The 23,969-nt window shown below is 35.2% G+C and overlaps 2 protein-coding genes across 2 annotated transcripts; both read right to left on the reverse strand.

The window, feature by feature from the left end:
- Positions 1 to 3,692: 3,692 nt before the first annotated feature.
- On the reverse strand, positions 3,693 to 6,893 carry dmrt2a (doublesex and mab-3 related transcription factor 2a). The gene is given in 7 exon segments (XM_056456974.1): positions 3,693 to 4,482; positions 4,484 to 4,522; positions 4,525 to 4,923; positions 4,925 to 5,064; positions 5,482 to 5,584; positions 6,011 to 6,373; positions 6,672 to 6,893. Coding segments are annotated over 6 exon segments (1,527 nt in total). The 5' UTR covers positions 6,350 to 6,373; positions 6,672 to 6,893; the 3' UTR covers positions 3,693 to 3,975.
- A 4,692-nt stretch (positions 6,894 to 11,585) lies between these two features.
- Positions 11,586 to 14,804, reverse strand: dmrt3a (doublesex and mab-3 related transcription factor 3a). Its single transcript, XM_056458162.1, is given in 7 exon segments — positions 11,586 to 12,851; positions 14,311 to 14,399; positions 14,401 to 14,465; positions 14,467 to 14,496; positions 14,498 to 14,533; positions 14,536 to 14,622; positions 14,624 to 14,804. Coding segments are annotated over 7 exon segments (1,347 nt in total). The 5' UTR covers positions 14,699 to 14,804; the 3' UTR covers positions 11,586 to 11,886.
- Positions 14,805 to 23,969: the final 9,165 nt, after the last annotated feature.

Genomic DNA, 23,969 nt, shown 5'->3' on the forward strand with positions numbered 1-23,969 from the left:
TATCAGCGCTGAAAAGGAAAATTGCATGTTTCGGATCAACAGCGTTATCAAACTAGCCAATGTTAGCACAGCCAGTGTTAGCATATCCTGACCTGCCTTCCTCATGTGTTATCGACAGCGTTTAAACAGACAGGCTCACTCGGCCTGACATAAGGCTCTAGTAAAAGTAACTGAACAAACATGCCGCCTATGCTAGTGATGGCACTTTGCTAATGTGCTAAATCTGACACTATGGGAACAAGCCTCATCAGTCTTGATGGCATCAGCAGATCCACTGTCGTACTGTTACAATCAGCTCGCTCAAAACACTTCTCCTGCTGTTGCAGAAGCTCTGACCAATTTCTCCTGGTCACATGGGTATTGACAGAAAATGTTTACAATAAACAAGCGAAGAGATGAGCGCAGAACAGCCTTTCGGTTATACTAACTATTGTGGATGTCTTGAGGGCTGTAGATCAACATTCTTTCCAAGAAAGGCGATTTTGACTAACAGCTGTAGTCAATCTATAATTTCATGCTAGCTTCTCGTTGGTTGTAGGAGATATCGTGCAGAGGTCTTTCCTTAGAGACTTTTGCCTGCTCCATTTGTAGCCAGATATGATTCCATCCAAGTGCTTAAACTATAACGTCTCAGGCTTGTATTGTTAACATTTATTAGTTACCATAACGATTTCATGTGTAGTCTACTCTGGACATATTTACTTTATTAGCCAGACTAAAATAACACACATGGTTTATTTTGGATGGGAGATTAATTTTTATTTTTTTTTAAAGAAATATTTTTTTAGCAAAAATGAAAATTCTGTCATCATTTAATCATTCTTTAATTGTTTCAAACCTTTATGTTTCCTTTTTAACACCAAAAAGAAGATATTTAGAAAAATGTTGGAAAGCTTCATAGTATTTGTTTTTCCTACTATGGAAAATCTTGTTTTGTGCTCAACAGAAGAAATAAATAATATTAGAATGGAGATACAGTTTAAATATTTGATCAACTGCAATTTGAGGGTTCAAACAAATATATATTGAGAAATTTGCCTTTAAAATGGTCCAAATTAGGTTCTTAGTGTAGCCCCTTTGCAAATCAGATTTATAAATAAAGAAGAAAACATGCAGGGAAAAGAACAAGTTTATTTTTTATTTATTTACGTTATTTTATTTTATTTATTTATCTAGGTTATATTAAGAGAAGTGTCACGTGAATCTTTAAACAATCTTATTTCTGTTGGGTGGATTTGTGGGTCAGTTTTTAAATAATTCTCTCATTTTATTATTTGGTTTCATATACACATTTTTTTCATTCTTTATTTTTATACATTTATTTTAGCTTCATTTTATTCATTTATCTATTTATTATTTTTATTATTTATTTTTATTTATAATTTTTTTTTTTTGATTGAATAAACCTGAAGGTTTTGATAAACCTTTATTGTCAATTTTCTTCATGCTTTTCATGTTGGGAAGTATAGTTTCTAAGTTGGAGGCACCGCACTAAATAAAAGTCTATTGTAGTACATACTGCTATAATTTACAGGGAAAGGACCGGTATTACCATATTACTTCTGCTGGGATACCAGGGCTCCAATATAATATTTTTTTGTTTTTTCCAGCTGGGGAGGGTTACATTAGCAATGTGCATTACTAATCAAATATAAAGTTTTGACATATTTACTGTAGGAAATGTACTAAATATCTACATAACATGATATTTTCTTAATGTTCTAATGATTTTTGGCAAAAAAGTAATTAGCCATAAATTTGACTCTTCCCAAAAATATACAAGTGCAACATTTGATTGATTTTTGTGGTTCCATGGTCAAAATAATGTAAAAACACGGGACTTCTTACAGTCATTTATTTAGAAATGTCATTCTATGGACATTTTTAATGTAGCAAAAATGACCATTTACATGTGCACTCATTTTTTGTTTGTTTGTTCAAACTACTTATTTAAAATGATCTGAAACAACACAATTCTTGTTTTTTTTGAGGGACAACTTAATTGTTTTATGTTTAGTCCACTTAAATTTGTAGAAACTAATAAGTTAACTTAATAACTTCAGTTGTGTGGAATCCAGCATTTTAGTGTATTTTTTGAGAACTATCCTTTTAATGTAGTAACACACGATCTGTTTACTTTCTTTTTCTCGTTTTATCTCTTTTATTCTTTGAATTTGTCATCTTCTGAATACTTTACACATAATCCTGGATAATGGAATAAATGTTAAAAAATAAAAAAAATGCATTGTTGAAGGTATTTTATAATTTATGGACCTCTCATGTTTCCATCATCGACATCTGTGATACATGCAGTCATAACTAATGTCTTGAGCAGGTGTTTCGTATTTGCACATAAAGTGGAATAAGTAAACACAATCATTTGTCCTTTTTAGATAAACACACACGCACACATGCACGGAGGCACACACACACACAGTTACTTTATAAACTTAATGGCCAATGTATAGTAAATGGTCAAATGTGTAATAATAGCATAAATTATATTGTTTTCTATATCCAGAATTTAACTTTGAATTTTAATCGCATTTATTTAATCGCAGTATTTGCAGATATTTTTTACATTTACTTGAGAATGATGTAACAACAAAAAATACTGCCGCTGTGCTGAAAAAGTACACAATTCAAATGATCCAAATGACAGGTTCTTAATGAACACTAATGAGAGGTTTAAACATTTCAAGGAGCTCAAATGTATCAGTAAATAAATCATTCTTTTACAACGGTATGTGTTTCTTTTTTTCTTAATTAATTTATTTATTACTATATTGATTGCATATTATTGATTTAGTGCCTGGGTCAGGTTAAATACTATTCATTACTCAATTATTGTAATAAATTACCATAATAATTACTTTGTGTGTACCGAACACCACTATTTTCATTCTGTTGAATAAAAGTAACTTTGTAACTACGTCAACTAGCATATTATCTGCTTAATATCTGCAGAGCTTTATATTCCTATAAGTATATTTATATTCCTATAAGCAACTTTTCAAGTCTCAACTTCAGTCTACTAATACTCTAATGAGAGTTTGTTGATGGGTAGTTGCAAAGTAGTGTAACCTAAAAGTGTTATGAATATTATAATGTTATAATTAACATCATTATTGGCTTAATTAAACTTCTAGTTTAATAGAAACAATCACATTTATTAAAAAAAACATACCTAACAGCAAAATGTGACCCTGTACCACAAAACCAGTCATAAGGATACATTTTTGAACTTGCACATCATTTTAAAGCTGAATAAATATACTTTCCACTGATTTATGGTTGGGATGAAATAATATTAGAATGGAGATACAGTATAAATATTTGATAATCTGCAATCTGAGGGTTCAAACAAATATATATTGAGAAATTTGCCTATAAAATTGTCCAAAACAAGATCTTAGCAATGTGCATTATGAATCAAAAATAAAGTTTTGATATATTTACTGTAGGTAATGTACTAAATATCTACATCTAACATGATCTTTACTTAACGTTCTAATGATTTTTGGAGCAAAAAAAAAAAAGTAAAAAGCCATGAATTTGACTGCTCCCAAAAATATACAAGTGCAACATTTGACTGATTTTGTGGTCTAGGCTCACAAATATAGTAAAAACACGGGACTTCTTACAGTCATTTATTTCAAAATTTCATTTTATTGACATTTTTAACGTAGCAAAATTACCATTTACAATTAAATACTCTACACATTATCATATATTTTAACATACAACAAGCATGTCTGAAATGTTATGTACATTTGTTTATATATATATATATATACACACACACAGAAGTGTCCATAAAGCAGCACACATGCCGTTTTGATTAATCCCAGGATAATTTTTTCTGTCTTGTATTTATATAAACTTCCAAAATATGCATTTGAAAATAAATATACAATCAGCACAAAAAGTTACAATTTTACTTTTAAGATTTGCTGTTGTTGTTTGCAAGAAGCCTTACTGAGATTTCCGATTTAAAGAAAGCACCGGTCTTTTTAATATGGCTTCCACTGAGAACGACAGCGACTCTCCAGCGGTGACCTTGCTGCACCGCGGCTTTGCTACAAAGTCCTTTGCCGCTCTTTCCGAGCTTTTGAGTCCCACTGTGTCTTTGGCTGTACCTTCCCTGAACTTTTTCGCCGCTTCCTCCAGCAGCTCCTTACAGTAGGGCCTGTTTGTGTCTGGATTCTTGTCGTTGAGCGTCTGCTGGATGAGAGAATGGAAGGAGTTGAGTTTCATGGACAGTGTGTGCTTGGCTGTGTCTTTGCTCATGTTGTTGATCACATGCTCGTGGCTTCCTGCTTGTGGAGGGAAAGCCTGTCCGTAAGCTCTTTTAGGAGGAGAGAAGGCCGAACGGGCACCTCCATTGTGGCCGAGTCCCGTCTGAGCCTCTCTGGGTCCTGGCTGGAAGTCTGAGGACTCTGGAGCCACTCGAGATCCCTCAAGCCGGGATGCGGGTGCCTCCCTGCTCAGGAGGGTGACTTTCGGTGGAGCTCATCATCTTTTGGGTTCCCAAACTGCTCCAGGTTTCAAGTTCTGCACTGCGGTAGCGTTTAAGAGGCATTGCTGGTATAAGAGAGCATCGCTAATACTGCTGCTGTTCCGCGGGCCACATTACGAAGCGCGGAGAGATCGGGGGTACTGGCGGTAGGTGGTGGCTACACTGACGTTAGAGGAGATGAGCTCCACGTTTGCTGTGGTCACGCCGGTGGCAGCGTATTGCAGAGAGAGGTCTAGACAGCCAGGGTAGAAAACCGCACAGATCTTTAGGAGAGGGTTCGAGGTGGACGGGTGGAAGCGGGATGAGAAGGCCGTCTTGTAGGAGTTGTACTCAGCGGCGTGGACCATACTGCCCGGCATGAAGAGCGAGGCTGAGTTGGACTGGGTGGACTCAAGAAGCTCCCGTTTCTTTGTATTCTCGTTCCAGCATGATGGTCTCCAGCTCCTTGTCAGCAAAGGCCCGTCTCTTCCTCATGCGGTCGCTCAGAGGAGGGGGAAGAGTGGGATTGGCACCCAGGAATGGGTCATTCTGAACTGGACGATATCCTGTGGATGAAAACAATGGCTGAATTTATGTAGAACAACACATAACATTTAAGGCACTGTGAGCAGTTTCTGAATTTGTTTTGAATAATATAACACCACAAATGTTTTAGTATAAATCCTGCATTAAATTTTGAGCATCAATAATATCATGCAGCTTTTATTTGAATCATTTAGAACATGCTGTATTTAAGAGACGCTTACGCCATGAAAATATCCACAGGTGAACCATAGTGAATTAATTTGAAATAGACAGAAGTCCAAGAAAAGCTGAGAGATAAGGAGAAAAGAGGGGTAAATTAGTTTTAAAAAGAAGAAAAAATAGGATGAAAGATATCATCAGGTAGATCAGTCTTGAGCTTGAGCTGAGAATCCATGCATGCTACAGAATTTGTTTTTTTGTTGTTGGTTTTTACCCACCTTCTAAAATGCTTTTTGCCAGCATGGTCGATGGACGGATGTGTCGCTGATAGATATTTCGTCTTTCCACCGGTATTTGCTTCCCAGTTATTCCCTTTTTGTCCTAAAATTGAATGATAAGTAATGACATTTATTCTAGTGGATCAGAGTCAATGGTTTATTTTTTAGCAGTCTTGGAGAAATGTCAGACTGGCTGATACATTCAGAAAAATCTTCCTTCACTTTGTTTTATTTTATTAAGCTTTTTGCTTATACACTCTTACAAATAAAGGTTCTTTATTGGCATCACTGTTTCCACGAAGAGCCCAACCTTTAACATCCCTGGAACATTTTCGTGCTTTTTTTATAGATGGAAAATATTTTTTTGATTTAAAAACATTCTTTGAAAATTAAATCCAGAAATGATTCCTCTGTGGTATCGCTGTAAATCTCTCTTTTTTATCCTTTATTTTGAAGAGTGTAGATTCTGTTACCTCAGTTTAATACTGATGGGAACAAATGGCCGGGTCATTAGTTAGCGCGCACTCACCTCTGTCGCTTGCTGTCTCCGCAGTGCCACTTGAGCAGCCATTACGCGCTGTCTCTCCACCACCAGCAGGCAGTTTGCACACTGACAGTCTCTCCATCGGCAGAATCTCTTGTGGCCCTTTAGACAAGACACCACGCCGTGGTTCCTACAGCGGGCGCATTTCGGCGTGCGGCTAAGTTTGCGCTGGTCTCCAGAGCCGAGATTTAAGCGGTCAGATTTGTCGTCGTCTTTGGAGCCCGTGTCGTCCTCTCCGGGGCCGGTGAACACCGCCTGATCATCACTCTCCGTCTCCAGGCCCTCCACGTCGATCTCAAACTCAGTGCCCGACAGATCCGTCATTTTCAGGCCGCGTAAACCTAGATGCTGTCCAGAAAATTGTAAATAATAAATATTAAAACTATATTTTCCTGCATGTAACGTGTCAAGTTAAATGCTGTCATTTTACTTAAAGAGTAAAATTAAATTCTCATTTATCAAAAAAATCTGTGATCTGAAAAACTTTTGTGAATGAATCACTGTAGATGGTAAATGTGTACTTAACTAAATACTTATTTTTTTTACTTAAGTAAACAAATAAAATAAATAAACACATGCTCTCAAATTTACAGTGTATTTTAAATAGTATGTCTCTAGCATATTTTATATTTTAAAATACACTTACCTTGCCAAAGCAGTCAAACAAACGATGAGTGGTTATCCAAGGCGGAATAAAACTAAAAGCTGAGGTATTTGTCTTTCTTGTTTCCCAGAGCTGTTGTACCAGTAAGAAGCGCTCCTCCAGGGTAAAATAGACCACTTTTACCTATACATCAGTGAGCGACATTTAGACAACCTGATCTGTCACTGCGGTGTGATGAGAGTCTATCCCAGCCTTTCAACTCTAAGATCCGCGCAGCAAATCCGCGGCAGCCAATTGGGAAGCTCCGCTTACAACGAGCCTATCAGATGACGGTGTTTGACAGCATGTTCCTATTGGCTCGATGTAAAACCGCGCTGTACTATTGGCTGGAACAGGACGGCTCTCTGAACGAAGTTCTTAATGGGGTGAATTAAGTTACAAATAAAACATTTCTAAGAAAGCAGAACAAATAATCACAGAGCACAATGGGGGTTCAGCTGTTTAATGCATCTGGTTTCAAACCCCCATGTCTCAACATTTTAAATATATTGTTCATTTCTGTAGGCATCTTTAAAGTTGGCTTTTATTCAGTTTAGAAATTGAATTGAGTAGCTTATATTAATTCAATAATACTACACAAACTAAACTATTAAGTAGCTGTGAACTTTTGCTTTGTGCAGATGCTTAAAGAAAATAAGAAACGACTTTGCTTTTTATTGTATTTGGACAACAGAAGTCTGATGTTTATTTTGGCTACTAATTATATTACAGAAGCATATTTTCAATGTACGTTGTAATTGTTCGTTAATGTGCTTGCAGTGGCCAAAGTAACCACTAATTGACAATATTCAAATTACAGCTGGTGAATGCAAAAACTGGCGATGGATTTTCATTTTTATTCAAATACGCCTAACAGCGTTGCCATACAGGTGCTTTTTGTTTTTGTTTGTTTGCTTTGAGATATAAATAGAATATGCATCTATAAATATTAACCATTCTTTTTAGTGTGATTTATTAATTGTTTATTACACGACAGTGCTGATCGGCCTATTTGGAGATCATGCTTTTAAACGCCGAACAGATGTATATAAAATTACTCTTGTTAATTGAGACATTTCTATTATTTATAGTCCATCTTTAACATTTTTTTCCACATAAAAGTTGCAGCTCTGCAAGACCTATTTATAAATTGAATGGTTTAAAATGACTTTGACAAATTAGTTTGTCTGTTAACAAGACACTAGATCTCTTGTTACACAAATTAATATCTTGTGAGTTGCTGTTGACAATGCACAACCCTTCAGAGATGCATCACTGTTTTCAGCTCGAGATTGAGCGTGATATGACAGTTGACACAACAAGCGATACTTAAAAAACATTGACTAAGCATGCGGGAAGGCTACACAAAACATAATTCTCTTGTCCCGATCGACCTACCATGTGTGATGTTTCTCAAAACAAAGTAAATCAACTGACACTAAAGAATGCCACAGCTACTGTTCGTGATGGGTTTGCTCTATAGACAGCAGCACATGCGGGACGTGGGAGAGTTAAGCTTAGTGAAGAACAACACAATATGGTTGGAGTTTGTACACATAAAATTGTAGTTTTAAAATTATCCATGTTGTCCAACATGCGTAATCTATAAAAATGCAGACTGCAATATCATTTCAGTATCAATCTAGCAGGGCTATATATGTTTCTAACAATATTTTTTTACATAAAAAATGTGTGTAATCATTAAAATTAATATATATATATATATATATATATATATATATATATATATATATATATATATATATATATATATATATATATATATGAGCAATTCCATGCAAATGTCAACCTTGCCATGAAAAAAAGTAAGTTTTCACCAAAATAGAGAAACCGTTTCAACATTTTTTTGTGTAAGCAACTATTATCCAGTACTTTAAATATACTCAAAAAAGTATTTGTTTTCAAACTATTATATATGATTTACCAGTCACACAAGTTTCACATCCATAACGAAGCTTTTCCTTCATAAATGCAAAAATGTCAAATATAAAATAAAATCAGTTGTTTTGTTCTGTAGAGAGTTGACTTTTATCCTTTTGATTATTGTTTCTTTTGGGTTGTGCAGTTTAATTCAGAGAATTTCAACAAAGTATGTCGTATACTGAAAACTCGCAGACTTTTTTTTGTCACATGCATACGCATGTTTAATTCCCCTCATTGAAATTATAAAAAATGTTTACAGAGTAATATTTTTTCTGATCCCATAACTCTGTGTTTAGTTGTTTTGTAAAATATAAACAGAGGTTTCAATATAATGTTAACATTTACTTTCTATGTGAATTTATGTTTTGAGTTTTTACTCCAAAATATCACATCCATAACGCTGGAATGTATGTATGTATGTGTGTGAGTGTGTGTGTGTGTGTGTGTATACATATATATAATAAACATTATCTCGCGTCATCCGCACATTAGGAGTAACCTCTCTCAATTGTTTTTATATCTTACTGTTCTCAACAGTAAGTATTATTTTAATGCATATATATGCGCATTATTAATATATATACAACACACACAACACACAGAACCACGCGTCATCGGCACTTAAAGTAACCCCTCAATGGTTTTTGTTCTGGAACAAAATACCATCTAAACACAGCCATATTAATTTATTTATATAAATTTATGATCTACTTTATTGAATTGTTCTTCAGGTATTTTATATGGCTATAGGATTTAAAAAATATCGTATTGCAATAACTAATACAATCAAATGATGGGTTGTTAATTCCAAATTTGTGAAAACCCTTATAGGGCTAACTAAGGTCAGCTATATAAGCCAGCAAATTTGGTTTCATAATTCGTATAAAAATGTATTTGAATCAATCTAGCATATTTATGAAATGTCATTATAAAAACATTAAAATAGTTTAGAAAACGTTTATTTAACCAGTTCCTGGGTATCCGTTTTGAACAACACATTTTCATCGATCAGGTAAGGCAGGATGGTATTTATGGGGTGATTGTGCTGGTTAATTGTTGGTCTGGTCTTGTCTGGCCCGTCATCTCTGTTACGCACATGTGGTGAAGATGTTTGCCGTGCAGGTGCAGCTTTGCTACTCGCTCTTAATTTATTAGCAAGGTTACGGCCAGCAACCCAACTGCTACCCAGGGTGCAATTTCCCCATGGAATGCTTTGATCTTCTCTTCTGCCTTCTTCTAAACACATATACAATGCCAAATGGAGGAAACCGTGGTCTTATTGTTAGTAGAGGCGATCTTTATGCGTATGTCTAACGAAAGTGGTTGTTATATTCCACAGAATGGATCTTTTAATCTAGGCTTATATTTACATTGTTATTTTACCTCGCCAGGCATGCGTTCGCTGATAAGAAAGAGGCCTTTGTGTTTGTTATCAGCCTGCATTGTTGAGAAGTTATACAAATGCGTTACTTCTGTCACAGTGACAATGCAGGTCCATCATGGTTAAAACGCCCTCAGACTCGGACTGGGATCATTATTTACAAGCGATGATCAGTGACAAGCCTCTGGGTGTGTCTGTTACGCGCTGCAGTGTAACCCGATCGCGGAGTAGAGACGGGAGATTTGTGAGCGCGCTGAATCCCTGTTATGTTAATTAGCATTTGAAGACGCTTGATGGATCGGTTAACACGTGGCAACCTGCTGAATGCTTAACCACTCATAATTTGTCTGTCCGGCTTGATGGTACGACAACACACGCCCTGTGACTTAGAGCACAAATTCAAATGTCAGCATTAAAAGCTGGCGCTCGGTTAAGTCAACAGATGTGTTTAAAGAGCCTGCAACTGCGACACCTGCACGATGCAGCGACCCGCTGCTTTAGCATCACACATACGTTTATAAACACTGTGATTTTGAATAGTCACGTCAAATGTATATTTATATATCTCAGTTACAGGTACCCAGAAACTATTAGACTGTTATCTTAGTTGAACAGTTTGTAATTTAAAGCCTTAAATTTGTTTTCTGGGTATAGGTCTAAAGCGAATTATAAAGTGCATCACAAGGTGACAGTGTGAGTCAATATTGATGTTTTCATAGCGAGGCATTCTTGCACATACAGTAGAGCACTTTCACTGAAGACAATGGATAATAATAATAATGGGCATAATCATCAATTATGTAATATTAATGTATTATATTTATAATTATAATTGAGAGATGATAAAGTAACGTTGTGTCATTTTTCTGCACGGGGAATGAAAATTAAATATGAATATATTTCTGATTGTATGTTCCTCTGAACATGTCTAATTCTTAAACATATTTGCATTTAATGTTGGCTAGATGTGTTACAAATTCACGACCTAAAACATACTATCTAGTATAAGCAGGACTTCGTGAATTCTGTTTCATTGTCAGACGTTCAGAATGTCCACTAGGTGGCGCGGTTAGCTTACTTTTCTTGTCTTGTAATTGATTAATATAAAAAGTTTGGTAAAAAAAAACTGCATAACAAATTATTGTTGCAACAAACCATCAGATAATAAGGTAAAAGGGTAAATGTTATTTTATTATGACGACTGCGTCATTTGATAATATTATGGCATTGCTTAAATATTGTATAATAAAGAACTGTTTGGTTATGAACTTAAAGCTGTATTTATGTCAATTATGTTCTTTTCAGATATGCTAAAAATGTAAGAACTTTTTTGTCTCATTGAGATTGTATTTTTATTATAATTAATGTAAAGAGCTAATTCATTGTTTTCTTTTTCTTATATTGAAGAGATGTTTTCTTTCCAAAAACAAATCCATGCTTGATTAATTCCCAATATTTTTTAATGTTTGATTGTTGTTGTTTCTGTAGAATTTTTTAATATATGTAAATATTTCAGATAAACACACTGACAGTAACAGTTCATAGAAGGTTTATTTGCCATACTTTTACATGCAGGATTGCTGAAATATTTCTACATTAAATTGTCATCAATGGTACATTTCATGCAAAGTGGTAATCCATATCACTGTGCTCAAAATTGTTATTCAGAATTTTTGGTCAATCAATAGTCCCTTAATGACCCCCCCAACTCAAAAAATTAAAGCTAATGTTATTCCACACATGATTAAGTTGGCACGACAACCTCAAATCAGGTAGAAATACAATACCTCAAGTAATGCACTGTACATCTTTTCATTGCGCTCCCTAGAAGAGCAGAGTCTCTTTCCTATTATTTCAAGCCATATTTCAGGGCTTATTTTGTAACCGCTGGAGTTAGGAGGAAGTATTGAGGATCCTGGAGTCTGAGGAGTCAGATCTATCATCGTACTCCTCATCTGCAGCGTACATGCTCTGTTTGGCAATGACGGGGCAGCTCTCCTCCTGGATGCTGATCCGATGCTCTTCACTGGGTCTGCTGGTGAGGAGCGGAGAGCTGCGGATCACCCCGGCTGAGGGGCCTGAAAATGGTGGGACGTACTGAGAGCGCAGCTGATACTGCTGCTGCAATGTCATGGTATTCCACAGAGTCACATCATTGTGCATAAATGGCCCAGCCTGGCCACGGCTCAACGAATTCCTCAGCATGAGGGGGTATCGAGGGGGCTGAGGGAAGCCGTGCTGTAGTGGCATGCTCAGGGGGCCCGGTACGACCCCACCAGATGACTCAGAGGAGAAGCGAAGGGAATCGGGAACACGGAAGGCCGACCCGACCGACCATTTGGAAGATGATACTGGGTAGGAGCTGAGCGGATGCTCAAAGAGGTGGCCGTTTGAGGGAAGAACCAGAGCATCTGAGCTCTCCGACAGAATCTTTTCAGGTTTCATCGTGGAACGGCTGGAGAGCAGGATCTCGATGGCTCCGACCAGATCCCCACCGCAGCCTTTCAGGATGAGCTCCAGGACTGCTGGTTTGTGGGCTGGGAAGATCTTCTTCAAGACCTCCAGAGGGGGTCGGTTGGCTCTCAGGCTGAAAGGGAGAGAGACGGAGCCGGAGAGGCCTTCGATGAGGAGGTTGGGCTCAGGGGAGTATTTAGGGTTGTCAGATTTGGGTTCTGGGTCAGAGCAGGATTTTGACATGCCAAAGCGGGACTCCTCAAGCTGGGGAGATGGGTCAGAGGTGTCAGGGGTGCAGCAGAGGTTGGGTTTGGACTCTTCTGGGGAGCTGACTGCTTCTGGTTCTCTGTCACTGCCACCGTTCTCTCCTCCAGACTGCTCACCGGACAGCTCATCACTTAGGTCTGGAAAACACACACCCATGCACTGATTGTATGAATATGCTGATATATAAGTAGTATTCACAAGTTCACAATCTGATGGGGTATAAACATATCTGGCCCAATCCCAGACTGGCTGGGACAAGAAGCAGTTGGGCTAGTGGAGGGATGATGGAAGACTGAAAGTATATGGTTTCCGGTAGATGTTTAGATAATCTGAACATGTTTCTTTGAAAATTATATCCATAATGTCTTTAGATTGTAGGCCTCAAAAAAATGATAAAACTGTCAGACTAACATTAGTTCAAATCTTTTTTACGTTTGCCGGCCGTTCTCAGGAATGACTAAAGTGGAAGCCTTTAAGTCCAGCTAAAACACTGACACTAGTAAAACATTGTCTGCTTCTGCAGACTATAGTGCAACATTCAGGTTACTGACCTGTCAGCACTCCTGTGATTTATAATGGTAACTTTTTTAGCTGTTTGCATAAAAACGCTGATGCGGTGGCAGAGAAAAATCTTTCGTCGATGCCACTTCATTACAGTTTTGCAAACTGATTACTTTAGAAACATTTTACATCAGCTTGGACTTCGCCTACTTTGCAGTTGACCTGCCCTGAAATGATTATCAGGGCCTTGCCTATTACCTCTAACGTGTACTGGCGGTCGCAGAATACAGTATTTAAAACGACCAGCATTCAGATCAATCTCACCGAAATAAGCCAATGCCAGTTTCCTTATGCACCACGTCGGATTGCTTTATTTATAATTATATATATTATAGATATATATATATATATATAGATATATATATATATATATATATATATATATATATATATATATATATTTCTTTATTTTAACGAAATAATTTAGTTGAACATTCAGAACTTTTCCTGTAAAATGCAGACAGTTTATTCTCACGTATATTAAATATCGAATAAAGTGTGGACATAATAAAAGTGTTTTGCTGGAATTTTCATTGCCTAACTCATCATAAATAATATATAGCATAATATTTTTTATGAGAACAAAACAATATTATATATAATTGTGGTTGAATTTATCGTTAAGTTAATCAATAGCTTGTTCCAAAAACAAACTGCCGGCATTGTGCATTATCATGTTTTGTCGATCAGTAAGTAACTAAACTAATGCTATTATTTTTGTTTGATATTTGTGACAGGCCCAAATATAATTTTATATTTTATTTGTAATATATTAACATATTAATTACTAATAAATTTGTAAAAGTTGCCAGTGTCATTTCAGAAATATGTGGTTTAAACCTCCAGCCGTGTTTCGTTTATCAGTTATGCATTAAATAAGGTTTCTAAGTAAGTTATTAAATAAGTCTGTAAGTAAATAAGACCAGTTAATTATAATGCGTTGTGCAAACATATGCATCGTCGTCAGGGTTGCTAAAACTTTAATTCCAAGCAGCAAACTTTTTCGAATATTGAGTAGCTGGTGAAAGCGGTTACTTGCGGTCTGTTTTGGGGGTACGGTGTCTGTGCTCCAGCGCAGGTCTATGTCGCTGGCCCGCGGGTTCGCGCTCTGCTCTCCGCTGCCTCACCGTGATGCCGGGCAGCGCCCTCAGAGACTCTGGGATCAAACTCTCCAAACTCTCGTTCGCCTGCTAGCCTCCTCAGCGCCACCTGAGCCGCCATCCACCCGCTGCCGCTCGATTATCAGAATACAATTTCTGCGCAAGTGCAGTCCTTAAACCGGCAGTAGCGCTTGGTCCCTTTCAGCCAGGACCGCACGCCGTGGTTCCTGCAGCGCGCACACTTGGGGGGTCCTCTGGAGGGGCGCTCTCGGCTGGGACACCGGGCCCCCCATGTAGAGGTAGGGCGATCCGTAGCCATTCATTTCTCAAGTGGTTTCCAAAGGTGCCAGAGGCGCAAGTGCATCAGATAAGGTGTAGAGAAAGAAATGCTGTCAAGATCAAGCCCCTCTGCTGCTCGATACACTCCTGATGAGAGGTGTTGACTCTTTAAGACGAGGATCCACCTTTCGCCCCGCAAAAAGAAGTGCATCGGGTGATCTGACACGCACTAACGAGTAAACTTCTATTCCTCACATCACTGTCACGAGCCATTTACATTCCCCTGACACTGGAGGGAGGAAGGCTCGGTTTTTTTCTTCCTCTATTTATTTAGGGATCTTACCGATATGCAACTTTTTACAAAGCCTACAATTACTGATAGCTTTTGTGCATCATAAAAATTACGAAATGCAAATTCGAATTCTTTCTGTCAATAATATAATATATATATAATATAATATAATATAATATAATTAAAAGTAGTATTAAAATGATACGGTCTACAAGGTATGTCTCGTGTTTAACATGTATCAGTAATGTTTAACTTGCGTTTTCAATCCGTGTGTTAACATACAGAAGTTAGTCAAATAGCACAAACTGAATAATTTCATAAAAAATCGAATACGCACGTCGGTAGCAGATGTTGGCACTCAGTTGGCATCTGTATAGAATGGTACATCAACAAATCATTAGTGTAATTTAATATTTAATTTAAATCACAATTCGAATTCAGTTCATTAGCAAGAATCAACTTAAACTTTATAAGGAATTTGGAAAAGTATGAACAGAAATTAAATTAAAATGGGCTGGAAATTTCACATTATTTATAACTTCTAATTTAATTCACAATAAAGATTTGTAACCTCGTTTGTTTAATTGTTAATGTTTTCGAATATACGCGTGTTATAAATATAAACGCGTATATTCGAAAACATTAACAATTATAATAAAATAAACTTAATAATGAACTTCAAGATGAAATAAACTTCATAATTTTGACCGTTTGTTTGAACCACATCACACCAATTTGCCAACATACGAAGCATGAGGTCCTTATGACTGCGAGTAATTTGAAGAATTGACCTGGGAATTGTAGAAATGAGTTTCCCATAACTGCTGTGCGCTTTTCAACCAAAAAACCCCGCGACCACTTAGGTATTTAGTTTTAACCACACGCTGCGAATTCGAATTAAACACAGGCGACAATAATTTGGTGGTTTGCATTTGAATGAAACTCTTTCACTTATTCCCATGAAAAAAAAAAAGTTGAATGGTGCGACATGCAGCACGAGTTAATTGAGCAATATGATTTGGACTTAAATTAGTTCTTGAAGGAACATAATAATAAATAATAATAAATATTAAATGAAGTGAAACTGGGCAATGTCATCTACATTAAACAGACCTATTTGCTGTTGTGCTCACAGTAAACATACAAAGGCTTTAAATGCGGTTGGCGCGCGATGTAGGGTGTAAATTGCAGCACACCTTTCTTAAAATGATGCCCATCGCTTTTAAAGTCCAGTGAAACTCAACACCGGGCCACCCTCGAGTCCCGTTCTGTTCCTAAATGGGTTTATTCAAGCACGTAATGGATCCCGGCAGACACAGACTTTGAGAACTGGGGGCCACGGTAAACTTCACCACAATGAACTCCGTTTCCAGGGCTATTAAGCTTTTAATTGGAAAATAGCAGATGAAATTTCAATGTGACGATAAGCAGCATGCACTCGTGTGTATGGTGAAGGGAATTCACACCATGGGGAGCTGGAAGACGACCAGAAATACTAATAAAAATTATTGACTGTTTCTCACCAACACCGCAGACCGCAGAATGGAGGGAAAAAAACGCACTTTCAAATAAAATAATCATTATATATATATATATATATATATATATATATTATATATATATATTATATATATATATATATTGACACAAGGAAAAACTGAAGATGCGGAACAACGAATCAGACGTTGAACATTTATTTTAAATATGAAACATTTATCTGTATCTCATTATTTGCACTCAAAGTGTTTGTTTGAAAAACAAAAACTGTTTTTTTTTTGTTGTCCTACTGTTTTTGTGGTAGCTTACTGGTAATCAAATAGATTTGAAAAATAAAAGGAGAATAAGTTGAGCTTGCACATTTTCATGGGTTTCCAATCTTCATGTACCATCAATCCTCATGATCATCCTCATCTGAAGGACCTACATCATAACATTTAAAACTTATAATTTCATTTATTTTATTGTATTTTTACAAAAAAAAAAAAAAAAAATCAATTCAAACATTAATCTCAAAATATTTATTTCTAATAAAGTACAGTATTTATTAACTGACCAAATTAACTACCTAACAATATTTTAAATATTTATTTAGATAATTCTTTTAAACATTTTAAAAATTTTATATTTTAGCAATTCCTTCATGAAAATAAAACAATTACATTAATGCTATACATATAATTATAAACATTTTTTATGAGAGGCATTTGCATTATTTATTTGCATCCTCTTATTAAATCTTTAAAATTAACAATTTGAATCTTATTTTTTAAATGTCTTGTTATTTTCACAGACCTCACAGCACTGGCAGGACATTGAGGTCCTGAAACCAGTTTGAAAACTGATGCATCACTGTACGAAATATAAAACAAAACAATTTATTTCTTAACCAATGAATTGCTTATAAATTGTGCTTTTGATAAAAGGGATTTGCCTAATATCTTGGTGAGATACGAGCATGTAAAATAATATAAAAAAGCCAAATATCTATTTTGACTGCATTAAATGTACAGTTAAGGAAATAATGAAACCGATTCTCCAAGAGTTAAACACAACAAGAAATGAACAGATTAAGATATATAAACACAAACATTAAGCATTTCAAATCTAATAATGTCTTTTCCAGAAGACCAGTTTAATAATCACAACCCAGTGAAAGATTATGTAGCAAGTTCTTCTGTAAGCAAACAAAGAAAAAAGAAAATTTTCCTGATACTCACAGCAGAGCTGAGGTTGCAATGATGATCCTAATAATGGCTACTATTATTTCAGGACAAAAAAAAAAAATCGTTTTTAAATATAATGTTCAATTTACAGTGATGAGGATTATTGAAATGTTGTGTGGTTAGGTTGAACCGTTAGCAGCACTGGACCTGTAGTTGATCACTGTAGAGCCCAAAGGCCTGTTTTATACTGAACTGAAGGACAGAATGAAGTCAGTAAATGTCCCAGATGTAAGATCAAAAAAGCCATAAAATGGAAATATGACACCAACTAAACCTACACAGCCACCCAATGTGGGAGGTACTTTCACTCCCTCGTAATTTACATTTACATTATTAATTCACAGTTACACCCGGCAACAAACGAGAATAAAAATAGATTAATTTTACAGAGGAGAAATGGGTGCAAGGGTTACTTGTAATATCTGCTTTTAAGCTAATCTAAGGTTTCATCCAATGAGAATAAAATCATTTTGATTAATCCCGATGACTTGCATCCAAAATAAAAACCTGCATTTGCATAATATACATGTGCGTATGTGTATAATTATTATGTATATTTAAATACTCACGTACATGCATATATTTGAGAAAATGTTTCACATATATATTAATTATATATATGTTCAAATATTTATGTCAATAATTTTGTACTATTTAGTTTTTGATGTAGAGTGCAATACTTCAGCCCTTTTCCATGGTTTTATACAGGGTTCCCACTTTAAGCACCCCTGGTTTTCCTATTAAAAAGCTGAATTTCAATATTGTTATTTCTGTGTTTTGTTTTTATTTTAGTTGTGGTCATTTTTCATGTTTTTTTTTAAGTTTCTTGTTTTATCAAAAGTGATTTAATTGTTTTCATTTTAAAGGGATAGTTTACTGAAAAATTATATATATTATGTAAAAACATATTTATTCTGAATGCGATTATTCACTGCCCAGCACTAAATAAGACGTTTGTCTTACATCGAAAGACTGAAATATGAATACGGATTTCTACACTGTAAAAAAAATATGTTAATGAACCGTTTCTGTACTTGTGATAAAAAAGGTGTTTTCTTTTTATTTACAATTCTTAATGGGACCTTGATCTCGACTCTGTTAGCTTTTGATGGTGAAAATTCAACTCTTCAGTTCACCGAAGTTGCTTTTATCGACATTTTAGTAGTTTGTAACAATATATTGTTTAAGATATAATATATGAGCAATTCCAGCTTTATGGATGTGTCATTTTCAGTAAAAACTAAAAACATAAATTCACATAGAAAGTATACATTAACACTATATTGAAACATCTGTTTATATTTTCCAGAACAACCACAAAGTTTTAAGATTAGAAAAAAATCAATCTGTAGACATGTTTTGTACTTTAAATGAGGAAAATAAACATTAGCATTATGCATTATGGACTTGACCAAAAAAATCTGTGATGTTTACAGTATAAAACATACTTTGTAGAAATTAATTGAATTAAACTGCGCAGTGCCCAAAAATAACAGGATTCAACAGGAAAAAAGTTGGCTCAATATAGAACAAACATGAATTATTATATTTATTATAATTTTATTTAATATTTTAAGCATTTATGAGGAAAAAGCTTTGCTATGGATGTGACATCTCTCCATTATGGATGTGACAGATGTGAAGTTGTGACTTTGGTAAATCCAATACAATTGTTTAAAAACATTGACAGAGACATTTTGAGTATTTATAAAGTACTGTAAAATATTTTCTTACACAAAAAACCTAGAACGGTTTCGGTACTTAGGGGGAAAACTTATTTTTTTTCATGGCAAGGTTGATATTTGCATGGAATTGCTCATATATATATATATATATATATATATATATATATATATATATATATATATATATATATATATATATATATATATATATATATATATATATGTGTGTATATATGTGTGTGTGTCAGTAAAAAAACAGAGGAAGTACTGGAATTTACCAGTTTTTTGTATTCACAGCACTAATTTAGGCCATATTTCACTTCAAACTATTAAGGCCTAATCTTATTTCTACCCCTTAACCCTTCCCCTTACCCCTACCCCTCATTTTGCACGTTCATGTCAAGGAGTAGGGGTGTCCCAATTCTTTTTAGCTTGAAGGCGTAGGGCTAAGGGGAAGGGGTGAATAGCCTTTGGAATGAAGATTTTTCAGGACCACACTCGAAACCAAGGGGTAAGAAAATTTCCCAGAATACACCAGCCACATCGGCAGAATCACTGCACCCGGAAGTAAGGAGATCCACAAATTTGTATTTTTTGTCATTAATACGAATTTTTACAACAAACAAGCACATGTTTTAATATATTTATAACCGCATTCGTGTTTTACAGTCATGCTTTTAAAAAATGCTAAAATAAAAACTGCTAAATTTTGCAATCTATAATCCATAATCATAACTCCTGTACGGCAGTCCCACAACATTCTGACACTCGATGACACTCAAATACCCTGTCAGTAATGTCTAGGGGCTGGGAATGAGATTTTTACAGTGCCTGCTATAATGTTAATGTTGTTTTTTGTGCTTACATAGGTTAATATAGCCACTGTGTAAATACACAGTATAGTTACGATCTTATTGCCACATTATATCATTATGATAACATAATATATGCCTTCAGTGATTTACTGAAGATAAATACCAAAAAATAACACAACTGGACTAACTACAGCAGTCGCGATCGTCTGATCTCTTATGTTCAAGAGATCCCGATGACAAATGATGATGTGTGCAGGTGCTGTAGTGCTGTCCCAATTCTTAGGGTTACATTTTGAAGCCCTTCCCCTTCACACTCGGTTGTAAGGGCCAAGAGGAAGGGGAAGAGGTAGGGGTACAAAAATAGAATTGTGATTGTTCCTAAGTATGTCAAAAGTCACTTTTTGACATTTAGAAGTTAACTTTTTGAAATCCAAATATCATATAATTAAATTAAAAACATAAATTGACCCCTACGCAAAAAAATACATAAAACTAATAATTTACAAAAAAAAGTATGTATACTCAATTAATTAGCATTTAGTCTATTTTGTACTTTCTGTCATGCCTGATTGAGGTTTATATTGGTAATTATGTATAGACTGTGTGAATCTTGACCAAAATCGACCAATGGTCTGCTCTTACAGTCAATAGTTTCAGTGCTGTGAGTAATGACAGGACATCTGTCCACTGAAATGTCTGCTTATTCTCTCTGTGTAGACAGAGGCTCCAAGGGCACCCAAATCACTGGGACTCTGACAGGACACACACCTCTTCAACACACCCTTTGCATCTCGGCCTCCAAACCACACCAAAATAGTCTCTATAACCCAATCTAATGGATTCTTGAGTGCAACTGAAACTCTAAGATTAAACAACTGGCAATTGTCAAGTACTGACAGCTTCATATCCAATCAATCAGGCTCATTACGGATTACTCACATAGTCACTGTATTCATTTTCAATCTTTTTTTGTGCCTGGGAAAAAAGGTTTCATGTTCATGCCATTACATTGTGCATAAATGGGTTATAAGACTTGAAGAGATTGTTTATAAGCAAGCGAAAATTCTGTCATCATTAACCCACCCTTCACTTGCTCCAAAACTGGTTTATTTCTACTGTTTAACACAAAAAAGTTATTTTAAATAATGTTGAAAACTGGTAGCCAATCACTATTACAGTACTGACTATCATAGTATAATACAATGGCTACCCATTCCTAACATTTTTGTTTTGGGAATGTTTTGAATTATAACTTTAAAATTATGTGTTGCTTTGCTTTTCTTTTTTGTTTGTTGTTTTTAAAGAAGAACTAAATCAAACTGGCTGTAAATGGTTCTTCCAGTCATTTCAGTTGACAGGTTGCCAAAATACACTTTTGTTTGAGTTGAATGCATACCCCTTTGCAGAATAAGCATACCAGAATAAGAGGAATCAGGAAATCGGGGTAAACTGGACCTTTTTAGTCTAAAAATGTGTGGCTATAATTAAATATTAATCTTCACACATGTAAAAGTAAAATAGTTTTGAATTGTGATCCATTATTTTGCTTAGTTTACTAAAAACTTTTGTAATTATTTTTACACAAAAGTCATATTTGGTTTTATCTCAATTTAAAGAAACTAATACATAAAAACACACATACACACAAATGCATACACCTTTCTTCCAGTTGTGAAATCTACAAATCACACATGAACTTGTAATTGTGGCATCTGAATGGTTTTAGATCTTCTCAATGAATTCTATTAGCATATTAAAGATCACCAGTTAACATTCATGACTTGTTAATGATATTAGAATGGTCTTAAATGGACAATGGCCTGGCATGTGTGCATAATTCAACCCCTTTTCACGATAAAGACAGGGCTTTTATAGGGCTCCCACTCTAAGCAAAATGTCAAAATGCTGGAGTTTTACTTGATTTTTCATGACCTATGACCTTTTATTTGAAATTCAATGACCTATCCACCTTATTTTGTTATGTTTTCTTTTTTATTCAAAAGTTGTAGTATTTTTTATTGATTTTATTAAACGTAGTTTTAATTATTTGTTTTCATTTTAACGGGATACTTCACTGATAGTTCACTCCAGTTATTTTAGTCATTTGAGTTTCTTCTTATAAACAAACCAAAAAAAAAAAAAAAACTGGAAATCTAATGTCTTTCAATCACTTTGACTGTCAATGGCTAGTGTCATCATTTTTATAATGTATTATTTTGTGTTCAGTGGAAAACAATAAACTCATAAATGTTTGGAACCACATGAGGTAGAGTAAAGGGAGAATACATTTTCAATTTTGCGTGAACAATCACTTTAAGATGTACTAGTTAAGCTAAATGAAAATCTGGGCAGCACGGTGGCGCAGTGGGTAGCACAATCGCCTCACAGCAAGAAGGTCACTAGTTCGAGCCCTGGCTGGGTCAGTTGGCGTTTCTGTGTGGAGTTTGCATGTTCACGTGGGTTTCCTCCGGTGCTCCGGTTAACCCCACAGTCCAAAAAACGGGGTATAGGTGAATTGGGTAAGCTAAATTGTCCATAGTGTATGTGTGTGAATGAGTGTGTGGATGTTTCCCAGAGGTTGCAGCTGGAAGGGCATCCGCTGCGTAAAACATATGCTGGATAAGTTGGCGGTTCATTCCGCTGTGGCGACCCCAGATAAATAAAGGGACTAAGCCGAAAAGAAAATGAATGAATGAATGAATAAAAGAAAATCTGATTAAAATAAAATAATGAAAATTCAATAAAATATATTTATTTGTTCTAATTCTTGGTTACATTTAAGTCAACAATAACACTTATTTTAGTTTTACAGGGTTGGTTAAATTTAATAACCCTTGTTCACACATCATCATTATTCTGTTCAAGAGTTTACACCAGCTGTTAATACATCATGTTGAGATCTCAAATCACACAGCGCTGGAATTCAAACAAACAGAACATATTAGAAAAATTTAGGCTTTACATAAAAACAATCAATTATATGTAAACTTATGATCACGACATCAACGTTCTGTTGTGGGTTATAAACATACATTATTCTCAATATCTATTTTATTAATTATTAAATTATATTAATCTCTTTTATTTTGTTAAAACTATCATCTTGCATTTTCTATAAGGGGTATGCAAACTTATGAGCATAATTGGATTTTACCCACTGTATTTTTATTCATGTAATCAGACTGTAATACATGAGTGGCAATTCAAGATTGTTAATATTTCAGGTAAATGTTTTTGTTTGTTTGTTTTTACATGCATCATTTTGTATGTCTGTAATTGTTTTTACATTTACAAATATGGTCAATATAACGTAAAAAAAAAACACATATCGCTAACACAAGAAATTTTTGTGTTTTCTACATAAATTTAATTACATTTTTTATAATGAATTTTATAGGGGGTTTTAGAGACAGGAAAGTATTGGGGGCAGAGATAGAAGAAGGGTCGGCAAAGGACCTCGAGCCGGGAATCGAACTCGTGTCACCGTGAACACCTAGGTGTCATGTGTTGATGCACTAACCACAAGGCTATTGGCACCGACCTTCTACATAAATTTGACTGTAAAGCTTTCATTAAAGGTTTAGTTCAACCCAAAATGAAAATGTATTCATTATTTACTCACTCTCAAGTGGTTCCAAACCTTTATGAGTTTATTTATTCTGTTATTTATTCTGATATTTAAACAAAGCTGAAAACCTGTAACCATTGACACCCATAGTAGATTTTGTTTTGTAAATATCTTCATTTTAACATAAGCAACATTAACATTGTTTACCAGAAGATGTGAAACGCATAAAGAG

The sequence above is a fragment of the Danio aesculapii genome, chromosome 5 (assembly GCF_903798145.1).
Source record: "Danio aesculapii chromosome 5, fDanAes4.1, whole genome shotgun sequence".
In the NCBI taxonomy this organism is placed as follows: domain Eukaryota; kingdom Metazoa; phylum Chordata; class Actinopteri; order Cypriniformes; family Danionidae; genus Danio; species Danio aesculapii.